At 34.1% G+C, this 13183-nt stretch overlaps 1 protein-coding gene across 1 annotated transcript; it reads left to right on the top strand.

The window, feature by feature from the left end:
- The first annotated feature begins 2014 nt into the window (after positions 1–2014).
- Positions 2015–10514, top strand: LOC127845502 (C-factor-like). Its single transcript, XM_052376479.1, has 6 exons — positions 2015–2165; positions 2341–2496; positions 3712–3763; positions 6713–6900; positions 8278–8424; positions 9782–10514. The coding sequence occupies exons 1-6, from the start codon at positions 2148–2150 to the stop codon at positions 10007–10009; spliced, it is 789 nt and encodes a 262-aa protein (XP_052232439.1). The 5' UTR covers positions 2015–2147; the 3' UTR covers positions 10010–10514.
- The last annotated feature ends 2669 nt before the right edge of the window (positions 10515–13183 follow it).

The raw sequence follows: 13183 nt of genomic DNA, 5'->3' as shown, positions 1-13183 counted from the left end.
GCTAGTAGCCGTGGGGAGTTTGCCTCGGATCAGTAAACACTCGCTGGTAAGGAACTTGTGTTGTAACGATTATGTTCTGGTAGTGTACAAGAAAATAAAGGACCATTGTCCAAAAACACTCGGCTGCTTCTTTCGGCAAATTAAAAATGGTCACTGCACGTTAAATAAAAAACCATGAAACACTTCATTGGAGTAATGATCATATAGACGTGACGAATTCAGATGGCGTGTGTCTATATTAGCTTTATAGGTGTTTGTGTTCTATTCAAGTACGTGTTCATCTATAGACCGGGAAATTTCTTAATTGGGACTTAGAATTCTACAATTTGGTCGCTGTACGTTACCATATAAAATATTGCGCTGTAAAGGAATTGGCTTAAAGTCTGTCACGTACACCAACTTTGCATGGACTTGTGTTAGTCTTTAGTCCAGGATCTCTCAGATACAATATTCACATTAAACACTAGATAAAAAAGTGTAGCCGGGTGACTTTTCACGTACAGTGACTTTGTTTCAATAACCAAACGACACTAACAAAATTACTTGTAGATGAGGCAAACAGCTTTCATGGTGATAAAGTCACGTGGCTGTCATATGTTCTACTAGCAGGTATTAGTTGTTCATGGTTGGAAAACTCTTGTAAGAAACTTTTGGCAACTGAAACATTGGAACTAAACGTTAAAATAAAATAAAAAGAAGTCTAAAGTGCATTGATAGTCACGTGTATGTGACGAATTAGGACGGCACGTCACTATCAGCGTGGTGGTTGTTTGTGTTCTCTACAAGAACCTGATAGTCAATTGTTCGAGAAAATCTTGATTCGGACTTTTGGCTACTGAGCTATGGGCGTAGGACATTAAACAAAATAATAAAAGCGACAAAGTGAATGCTTGACCACATACATTGGATATGTGACATGTATCTAAATATTTAAAAGTGTTTTTCTTGTATGCGAAATATGTGAATCGGCCGAATCAGTTGAACATTTTTTTTCCGATTTAAAGACATGCTTCAATAACGGTATATTACCTCAATCGGATATATTGGTAACTTCACATACATACAAGCGTCACGCTTCCATACCAAGCTTATTTGCATTACTATGTGTGTTGCACTCTAGAATGCGAAAGGTACATGAAAATCCACCTATCAAAATATAAGACAACGCCTAGGTTTAGTGCAGCGCCAGTTAAAACACAATGCAATCAAATTGACGCGCAATTAACGTGGGTTGAAAAACCAAAAAATAGTAAAGCCTGTTCAATACTATTAATGAGACAAAATACTGCATTTATTGCGATTCGAAATAAGGGACGTAATTCGGCATATCTGACGCGACCCGAGATGCATATTACTACATAGGCTAACGTTTAGTGTTTATTTATTAAATTTCTTTGTAAAACTAATATTTTACGTTTTAAAAAACTCGGATTTGTCAATTTATGTAGTAAATTTTTCTATAAATAGCGCATGGTAACGATTTTATAAAACGTGTATTATTACCCATTCGTTTCTTCACGCATAAATAATCAAACAAACAAAAATCATAGACTTTATTATCTATGTATATATAGCACAACATCGGGAGTAATTTTCTTTCTTTTATTTGGCAAAGTATATTGTATGCAAGTTTTTTTTTTAAATCTGATCCAGGTAAGACTAATATTGCGACTTGCTTGAAGATTTAATTTTGTGAAAACTCGGAACAAATCTATATTTCCTTAAGATATAAAGATACTTTTCCAAAACCACGTTAAGTCTTGGTTAAATAACTAAACGCGCATGCAGGAACAAACTTGACTATTAAAATAACACTAACACAAATTTAAGGTTTAACTTAATGTATGCAAGTAAAATATGTAAATTCTCTCACAACTTAATGGAAATTTGATAAAATACTAACTAAAACCTGACCATTGTGAAGAACCTCGTCGGGTTATCTAGATCTTACCTTAAAGTTTTAGTCAGTTTTATTTCAACTTTTTATTGTTAACATGACTTCCAAAGGTGTGCAACATTTATCGTTAATGTTGCGACATATAGCGTCAGTAGGATTTCCGAATTCCTTGCGACATTTATCGCCAAGGTTGCGACAGATCTCGTAGCCTACGACAAATAACGGTGATGCGATATTTAACGGCGCTACAATGCGCTTATGGTTTAAGGTTAGTAAACCATGCGAAAATTATTTATCGCGCTGTGAACACTTAATAGACTTGTTACGATACACAATCCTTATTTCCCCTTAAGGATAAAAAGATCTGTATTGTTAACGCATTCAGTGTTTAACTTAAAATACCTGGAGAGGCTGGAATGTAATCGAATTATTTTACTTCACAGGTAAATTATTTTGGAAAAAGGAGGATGAAAATAGGAAGTGTGTTAGTGACAGGGGCAAACAGGGGGTTAGGCCTGGAGTTTGTGAGACAGTTTCTAGCACTTCCAACTCCACCAGAACACGTGATATCCGCGTGTAGAAACCCGGATGGAGCTAAGGTAGGGTTCCGATCAGAGTCACGTGCAATAGCAAACACGTATTTTATGTTAAGTGTTTGAATAGTTTAACAATAGGTATATTCGACTGTTATTGTGATCGAGGCATAGTTAGTATTGTTAAAGTATTAATAGTAGTACTTAGGCTGCAAATGAATTAGGGTTATATCAATAATAATGAATATAAAATATCATAATAAATGTTGTCGCTACAGTAGTGGTTAATTTAACATGGATTTCTGTTCGCAGTTTAAACTGCAAATATTTTCCCCCTAATGATCGTGGCTTCTTTAAAATAAACTCAAACTAACTTTCCGCCTCTAACTGGCTGTACACAGCATACCTTTTTTTTACAAACCATACTTTTTTACAACACAACCGTACATACATAAACCACTTTACCATACGCATAGAATACGTTCTATACATACGTAAGATAGCATTGTAAAAACATTATGTATTCATTGGAGTGGTGATGTTTAATGTTATTAGTGATTGCTATCAAACCAAAGCACATGCAATGCAGTGGTAGTGATATTTAAACATAAAGCAGCCATTCACTGCTGTTACGTTGTTAAGGAAAATGGTTTAATGGTTTATTTTGCAATTAAAATCTGATAGAGTATTATAAATGTACATCCGTGAGTTGAAAGCTATCAGCTATCGTGTATATTAAAGCTGCCTAAATACAAATTTATCATATACTTGACAAATATTTGTTCTTTGTATAGTTATTCTTGGCAGTCTTTGTTTCGATCGTACATATCTCAGGCTAGAACAACTGTTTTTTATGATAAGTGGTTTAAATATTGAAATGTATCAGATTTGGACTGAAGGCAAAGAAACGGTTGTCTGTTATTTCCCGGTCTACACGATAAATTTTCTGAATTTTTCCGAGCATTTGCAATACATCTTCACAATTCCCCACATGGTTGTGTATGTAGTCTCTGTGAACGTAAGTTCGAGTTTCATTATTTATAAATGTATGTACGTTTTTGGATTCTTTGTTTTAATTACACTGAGAAAATATTCAGAACATACTAAGCCCCAATACAAATGATTTTGACATCCCCTACGATTGTCGACGCTTTCTGTTAAGGGTCATGAACACATCCAGAATATAATATGACGGGTATGTATTCTTATTTAATTTATACTGTCTGATATGATAAATGAATTCACCTTATAAAATTAAGGCGTACTCACTGTTTTTTTTAGGACCTGCATGATTTGAAGAACAAACATAAGAATCTCAGCATCGTCAAAGTCGGTTCGTGCATAGATTACTTTGTGATTATGAAATTATGTATATGGTAATTGTCCTTCAATTGCTGTTACGACTATGAATGTTTTCATGTTCTTTCCCTCTTAACTACTATTAAAACGGATACATACAATTACAAACTATACCAAAAACTACCTCATTTGCTTTACCGATATGAGACCACGTGGTTTGATATATCTGTTTTATCTTCATTGACACTTTAGGAAAATCGCTGTCGATCTACTATTGACACACACTCACTAAAACATGTACCTCATCTTATTTACCTTTCATAGACAAGACAAGACAATACACTTTATTGAGACTTGTACAGAGTACATCGTCTAAATACATCAATAACAAATACATAAAAATTACATAAAAAGTTATAACATTTAATTAAATGCCTAACAAGATCAGATATAACAAGTATTCGTACAGTATTACAGTGTTCAGGGGGAAAGCCCTATGTATACTACAAAGTAGTGTTAAAAAATGTATTTCTTGCTTTTAACGCATATTTAACATATTTTGCCAACATTAATAGCTCATTTGTGTTATTACCATTTAGTAATTGGTGGTATTTATATACAGATGGTTTATTGTAGTAAAATGGTTTTATATATTTCTTTCTGATAGTGATATATTGAGTACATTTACATACAAAGTGGAACTCATCTTCTAAATCTGGTTCGTTACATAATAGGCAATACCGTTCGTTTCTTGGGGTGCTTTGAGTAGCATATCTACCAGTCTGTATTCTAAGTGGAAGAACTGACAATCATAATTTAGTAATGTATGCCCTCAAGGGTTTAGGAATATGATCAAGTTAATGTTCATATACAAAAACAGGTTTAAATACACAATACATGTCCAGAACCGGACTGTTGTCGACAATCCTATGCCAGTCCTGGATATACGTATCAATAACTCTACATTTAAATTGATGTAAAAAAAGATTAACATCGACCAAATTTACGTCATCAAAAGCATGTGAAAATTCATATGTGTCTAACAGCCTTTTAACATTAGTAACCCAATTTATATGCCCCTTATTGCTATCTTGCAGGGCTTGTAAATAAACACTTTTTATAATAATATTAGCAGAATTTGAAAATTTAAACCAGTATTTAACAATTCTAATAAAACGATTAATAAATAAAGGATGCCGACCCAACTCCCCATAAACTGCTGAATTACAAGTGCCCTGTTTAACAGTCAGCAAGTATTTGCAAAATTTTAAATGTATTCGTTTAGTTTATTTTGACTTTGTGTTGCCCCAAACTTCGCATGCATAGTTGAGAATTGAACCAACAAAAGCATCAAACAACTGACATACCGTTTTAGGTTTTAAATCAAATTCTTTACATTTAATGAATAAAATATTTAGTGCTTTTAGTGCTTTACCAGCTAGATATTCTTGGTTCAAAGAGAAATTACCTGTATAATTTAAAACTGTACCCAAATAATTAAAAGCATTGACAACCTCTATTGGTTGACCATTATATGTTCAATGTTCTGATGGTAAAAGACGACCGCGTTTTCGGAAAACCATCATTTTTGTTTCAGTAATATTTACCTTTAGTCCCCAGGTATTGCAGTATTCAAGTAAACGGTCCAAATAAGATTGTACATCTTCAGGCGATTTACCTACTATTGCCATATCGTCAGCAAAAAGCAACAATATAAGTATTATATCATCAATAAGCAAACCGGAAGTAGAACTAACTTGTTAAAATAATTCTAGATCTTCAATAAATAGCGAAAATAGTAGAGGTGACATTATTTCCCCTTGACGTAGTCCGACAGCATAACAAAAATATTCTGAATATGATGAACAATGTCTTACACAAGATTTGAAATTATGATACATATTTTTAATAGTTCGGAGCAGTTTGCCTTCAATACCACATTTGTATTATTTTAGCCATAAACCATTTCTATAATAGTATAAAAACATTTAACATATCAACGTATATAAAATATAACCTTTTACTTTAATTAACATATTTTTGTACTCAAGACATTAAAATAAAAATAGCATCAACAGTGAACCGCCCTTTCTTAAATCCGAACTGTGCGTCCGAAATAATATTAAAGTTGTTACAAAAGTTTTCAATGCGTGCATTTACAACAGAGATAAAAAGTTAAGATAAGCAACTAAGAAGTGTTATTCCCCTATAATTATTAATATCTGAAGTATTTCCTTTTTTTGTGTATAGGGATTATTATACCCTCAGTCCACTTTTCTGGATAAACACCAGAGTTTAAAATTGCATTAAATAGGTCACATATATGAGATGAAATAATATCTTTACATTCAAACAGATATACATTCAAAAGGCAATCACTTACACAAGCTTTAGTTCGTTTCAAAGAATTAATACCTTTAATTATTTCATTAATAGTAAATGGTTGATCAAGTTCCGGATATCGAGTATTCGGCCAATCAAAATTATAATTGGAACAAAATAATTCTGCCTCATCATTCTCGAATTCATAAATACCACTGCTAATACGTGAGAAAAATTAACGAAAATTATCTAATGATATAGTTTCACCTTTGTTTTTTTGTTTTTTCTTTCTCTTCATAGAGTTGATCATCAGGAAAAAACTCAGCAAGTTTCATACCTCAGATGCATATTGAATTTTGAACATGCCTGCAAAAAAACAGTTTTAAAAAGACATTTTATAACTGATACGTGAAATCTTGGAAAACATTAGCAAAATCTCAAGAAATTTCCCATTGACAAATCGCCCAAATTATTATTGGAATGTTAACCAATTTCAAAAATATTGGGCAGCATCTTTTTTGTTAATAAAATTCATGAGTTTCGTCGTATTTCTATACACATTTGCTTTTCATTTATATTTATATGTTTGTATGCACACATGCACATACTTGCAGATATTATTGTTATCAAGTGGACATTAATCAAGATACTCGTATTTTAGATCTAAATGACACAGAACATCTCGAAGAAGCAGTCAAAGAGGTCGAGGCAACACTGGGAAATAGCGGTTTGAATCTTCTCATTAATAATGCTGGGATAGCGAGTAGGGACAATCTTGATACTATCACTGCTGAAGAAATGATGAGACACTTTCGGGTCAACACCGTCGGCCCTCTCATGGTTACCAAGGTAACGAGATAAAATAAGCGGAGCTAAGCTAATGAACTTAATATCGCCGTGGTGTAAAATACATTTTGATATATATATAGGATCTGGCACGAGTTGTCATATCATATATTGTAGTAAACAAGTTCAGGAATTTTGTTTATAAGAAGCCTTTGGCGAGCTTACTAACGAATTTCCTGGACGAGTTTAATAAAATATGGTATAAAATGGCAACGAGTGTCAGATCTTTTTTTATCACATGCTTTTAAATGAGCAAATTAAATAAATATTTACGCAAACATAATGATAAATCCTGACTGTTGTTTACATTTAGTGACGTCATTTGACGTTGCAACGTCATTTCAGCAAAATAACAAAATGCGATTGGTCAATCGAGCGAAAACTAAGCCAATGAAAACGCTTAAAAAGTATATCACACATGTGTAAGATATAGAGGATATTTGTTTATGTCAGTGTAAGATCGTTTGTTATTTCACGAGTGATCATACAAAATATTTTTTATGAGCGGCGCAGTCACGAGTGAACATATTATTTTTCTATGACCACGAGTGAAATAACAAACGACCATGCACTGACATGAAAAAATCAGTTTCTTGAATGCCCCTTTTTCAAGAAAATAATTAACAGCTGTTTCTCTTCCGCTTAAAACTTACCCATTTCTCCTGTGGCGTGCCTCAATACATTTCAAAACACCAAATGACGTCATAAATGTGACGAAATGACGTCATTATACCACCGAAATTCTCCGCTTAAACTCTTACAATGTAAATAAACGGTTAAAAAGCATAAAATAAAAAGAAAATTTGTTGGATTCGGTGGAATGTCGATTTTAATTCACTCGTGATCATAGAAAATATACATAACTTTATTAATGATAATCTAAAAATAGAACAAGGAGTTCCAAAAATGTGTTCTTTTCACCGGTGAAAAGAACAATTTGTTTATTTTCACTGCTGTTATTTCACTGCAGAAATGTCATATTATATCATTAGGTATAAAAGAAAAAATATTCGTAATGGTTATATTACATTGGAAACAGGGTATGACATGTGATAAAAGACAATATTCCATGTAGTAACAAATCTCGAACCAATCGACAATGTCGTCGAGTTTTTTTTAAATGGCATAGAGCAAACTTTTAGCCATCGAGACCAACGACCACGTCGTAAATCACCATTCTATATACCAAAAGCCCAGTAGTACATATTTCAGAAAAATAATGGTTCGTTGACGTTTTGCTTCTATAAAATAATTACCCAATATTCCGTGCAACTTGATAACCCCCGAGTGAGGTAGAACAAATCAACATTATCCATCAGAAACCAGGTCAGTTGACATAATTTACGGTTAGGTTTACACTTTATTCTCGAATGTTGTTAGGTGTTCCTGCCATTACTTCGCAAAGCGGCTGGGAGTGGCGGGGAGGGCGCTTCCATCAACCAGGCGACAGTCTGTAGCATAAGCTCCGGTGTCGGGTCAATCGGAGAAAACGACTCGGGTGGTGCTTATGCGTATAGGACATCCAAGGTATGGGAACGCACAAGGCTGCACTTCACGCAGACTGTACATAGACCTTAGTTGTAAGAAGTATACAATCTGCCGTGTAATAATGTTATATCGAAGAAGCATCGTTTACCTAGACAATATTTATTTTCTGTACGAGTTAAGGCGAATATTCTTCACAAGTTTATAAAAAATACTTCCGAACTGAATTTGACAATGTATAACAAGTAAGCTATGTATAGAAAAAGTAAAGAATGCTTACGCACTGATTTTGTACACATGCTTGTGTGTAAAGAAATATTGTCGAGTTAAGGTTATTTATCTAGAGGTATCTATTTAAGTAATAATTAAAGGCTAAGTGATTCTAATTGTGTAATACCCCCAGCGATTTTGAGTTCGATCCATTTAAGTTAAACCAACTAACGATAGCCCGATTGATATGAACACTAGCATTGGAATTATACACAGTTGTTTATTAACGCTACATGTATGACGTAAATTTCACTTACATAAATTAAGTAAAATCGATAAAACGTCATGTTATATTGGACTATTGAATATTATATGTGCTATTAAATAATAATAAAACGCCAAACTAAATAAAACGTTAACATATTGATGAAGTTAGATGAAGAAGAAAAATTATCCGCTGCATTAACTCTGCTGCGTAGGGTTTAAAATAAGTGTGTCAAATGTACGCATCATGTATATCACGCGTTGAGGGACGTGCATTTAACTTAAAAGTTATTAAAATTTCTGGAGGACCTTACCAACGTACGTTGCAAATTCAACCGCACATATTTTTATTCTTTGTCATTAGAAAAAAAGTGGCGGGTTGGGGTAGAATTACTGATAAATGTTAAGGTTGCCAAAAACTGACGATTTGATTAAGATTTTAACCGTATATGGGCCATGTTATGTGTCACATGCGATACGCTACCAACGTAGCTCCAGTACAACATGTGCTCTCGCGCAATCTGGCTGGGAGCTTAGCTATCCGCTATAAGGTTTCGTGGTCTAATTAAAGGATATAGTAGCTCCTTACCAATGGTCTCATTAGAGGACATGGTAGCTCCTTACTTCATACCTTTGATTGTCTGGAACTACGCTGGCCGAATATTGCATAAGGCCCATTTTCGCATGACGTGGTCTACATGCAATTGAAAGGAGAAATTTATTTGACTTTTTCAAATTGAATTCTAAAATATTACACAAATTTGTTTAAGAGCATTGCTATACATTTTGATTAAACTTAAAACAAAACCGAGTATGACAACACTTTGACATTATTTATTCATCCTTTCTACTTTAGATTTTATGTGTGAGATTCGCAAAACCAAAACGTCAACATATTGAACTTAATAAGTCTTGATACCCACAGGCCGGGCTCAATATGATAACGAAGAACATGAGCATTGACCTCAAGAAAGACGGAATTATAGTGGTCAGTATCCACCCAGGCTGGCTGAAAACCGACATGGGGGGTCCAAACGCAACAATGGAAGCGGACGTGATGGCAAAAAAGATCATTGACCTAATGGGAACCTTCACCTCGGACGAGTTCACTGGGAAATTGTATCATTTCAGTGGCAGAGTAATGCAGTTTTGAGTTTTAGAAACGAGTATGAAATGTGACTGTGGAATCAAGTATGACTGCTATGAAAATTCTAGAATTTCAATAATAAGTTTCGTAACTTAAGACAAAAATTATTTTACAATTTATTGGGCACATTACAGTTTAAAGACAACAGGAGTGGTGGGAAGGCGGATTTATTGGGCGTACACGTTTAATCTCTTCAATTCAAAGTTTTAGCTTTTTATTAGGTTAAGATGTTACGCCAGTGACAATATAAAAGAGATATTAATATAACACGTTTCAAATGAATCTCATTACACACAAGAAAACAATTGTTTTGATACTTTGGTTTTTATATTTTTCTTAAACGCAAACAGAGGCTCACATTCACACCTTGGAATTATTTTTATATTCCATGTTCATATTTTTTCTGTACAAACCATTCCAGAAGTGTTAAAATTCTAAATATATAACCGTTAAAATTAAAAAATGTTGCGTTCTTTAAAATAAGGAAACAAATAACACTTTTTGATCATTAGATTTCGTATGTCATTTATACTAAAGTGAGATTTGGTAATTACTTTGAATTTGGAGCGTTGTGGCTACTTTTAAAACTTTAAATATTGTTTAATATTGTTTAATATCGTCGCTGAAATGATTCTTTTATCATCGTTGCTTGAGAATACTTTACATGAAGTTCTTTATAAATCTGAACAGATCGTTAAAGAACAACCAGTGTGCTTGTTCGAAATGACTTTGCATTTATTTCTGAATTCAAACGGGGCAACATAGTATAAGATGTAGTGTTTGATCACCCCATGCTAACGGACAATGTTTTAGCTTTTTGAGATATTGCAAATTGTATAGTGCAAATGAAAGGAAAATCGATTGGTACAATATTCATCCATAATTAATTGCAGTTATTTTTTAGCCATTATCTCATCAATAAGGTCATTCAACTATGAGTTTGAGCAAAACAATTCAGTAGTAAAGACTTTCTAAAGAGGATTTAAACACAGACTTCTGCGACAATGTGTTATGGAAAAAGATAAATTCAACCAATATTTTTCTGAACAAAAGTTTATTTCGTTACTGCATGATACTGCCATTTTATTATTCGAGCAATAGCGCGATATACCCAGCTGTTACAAAGATTTTAAAACAAAATAATGCCATATACAGTGTATCTGACAAAGGTTGTCAAAACCAAAATTGCTTGTTGGCGGTCATTTAGACAATAAGGTCATTTAAATGTAGAAGTTTGAGCCAGAACATCCATTGTATTAAATATGAGTGGAAAACGCAATATTTAGGCGATTATATATTTAAGGTTCAAGTATTCCCTGATATTTATTTTATTGTTAGACGGCTTAATCGATTACACGCCTTAATCGATTTCATTCTATTTAAGAACGGAAACTAATGTATTAATTTTAACAAGATTAAATTATATTCCTTCATAAAGTGTACAAAGAAACCTTTCCGAGTTTATACCACTTATTATTTATTATGCTGGAAAGGCTAGTGTAGAATGCTAACAAATGGAAACATCGTCGTCGTCATCTTGAAAACGAGACAACTGTTGTTGGCTGTCGTGATGATAGAGACGTTGCTGTTCTTCATTTTCTTCCGAAGACTTTGTGCCGTCGTCTATTGGTTAGGGGTTGACATGTGCAAAGGTGCTCAGTTGGGCGTTAATTCAAAATTATCTATAATGTGTTTACAAGTGGATAAGGTTGAAAATGACAGTCACATGAGTAAGGCTTTTAAAAACTTCTACTGTGGCTACCTCGTGTATATGGGGAGGTAGTGAATTCCATTGGATAACTGTTTATAATTTACAAGACTATTTTGAGGTTTGTATGTGTCTACAGCAATGGTTACCGCTGAGTCTGGATCGGCGGTCGACAGTAACCAAGAGATTATTAGGAACAGTGATGGGAACTACATGGTGGATAATTTTATATAGCATGATGAGACGGAATTTTACTCTGCGCGTATCAAGCGTGGGCAAATTCAGGGTGTCTATCTTATTAGTTACTGAGCTTGTGAGGTTGTATAAAGTTACGAATCTGGCTGCACGTCGTTTTACTTTTTCCAGTTGGTTTATTTGAGCTTGTGTATGTGGTACCCAGACAGTGGAGGAGAATTATAATTTAGGCCTTACTATTGCTTTATAAGCATGATCTTGCACAAAATAATTCAACTTTCTGAACGACGACGTAATGGCAGAAAGACAACCTGAAATCAATTAATTCCCTTATTGTTGCGGGGATGTCAGCCAGGAAATTAAATCAACATCGATCCGATAACGCTTAACATAACTTGCACTCTCAGTTGATATGCAATATTGTGCTTAATGCTTTCACTGAGTGAAGGCATGACATATCGCAATTGGTCGTCCGTCCATCGGTATTTTGGTACCTTATTGGTTGATCTCGATCAAACTGTCAAAGTTCAATGATCTGCATGTGTTGATGACCGAAAAGACAATATTTCGAGCTGTGACAAATTCTAGCAAAATGACCAGCCTTTTCCCTTTTTTCAGCGTTTACTATCGCTCTTTTTCTTCTTATTAAGCGATAACTGTGATTTGTCCCACGAGCATGTCGTTTCTTTTCAAAATAAACGCCCTTAACAACAGTCGCGCCTTTGTTGAACTGATTTACCAGTCATCATCTGCTTTCTCGCTCAATACATGGGTTGCCTGGGTCAACTACATAAAAATAGATATGCACTATTTAAATGACGATTATTCATTTACGTGGACGTAATTTTAATCAAACAATAGAAGTATTGTATAGTTTCAAGTTGTATTACTCACTAAGAACATTATAAGAATGTAATATGAGGTACAAACAAAACAAAAATATTTTACTAAGTATATACCAGGCTGCAAGGGATAGGAAAGTGAAAAGAAAAATAATTCATGACATATATAGGTACACTCGACAGTTCAGTTTAAGCAATAAACAAATTCCAAGCGCTGGGCAACACTGCCCGTCGATATTCGTCCGTTCCATACCCGATCTAACGATGGACCCATAACGATCTTGTTAGGATATTGGCTGGTCCCGGCACGGCAATGCGCATGAATGTCAGTCACCAGAGTTTAGGAGCTCGCCAGGAGCAGGTGAATATGTACTGGAAATAAATAACTAGCCAGCAGTATCAAAGAACGAACAATTTGAGGCGCTATTGGTGCAA

Source organism: Dreissena polymorpha, chromosome 9 (genome assembly GCF_020536995.1).
Source record: "Dreissena polymorpha isolate Duluth1 chromosome 9, UMN_Dpol_1.0, whole genome shotgun sequence".
Lineage (NCBI taxonomy): Eukaryota > Metazoa > Mollusca > Bivalvia > Myida > Dreissenidae > Dreissena > Dreissena polymorpha.
Note: the sequence above shows the minus strand (reverse complement) of the source record. Positions and strands in the feature narration are given on the sequence as shown.

Coding starts and splice junctions, on each gene's coding strand:
- LOC127845502 (XM_052376479.1), top strand. Junction 3,764..6,712: donor TCTCAGCATCGTCAAAGTCG/GTTCGTGCATAG, acceptor CTCGTATTTTAG/ATCTAAATGACACAGAACAT. Junction 8,425..9,781: donor ATGCGTATAGGACATCCAAG/GTATGGGAACGC, acceptor TGATACCCACAG/GCCGGGCTCAATATGATAAC.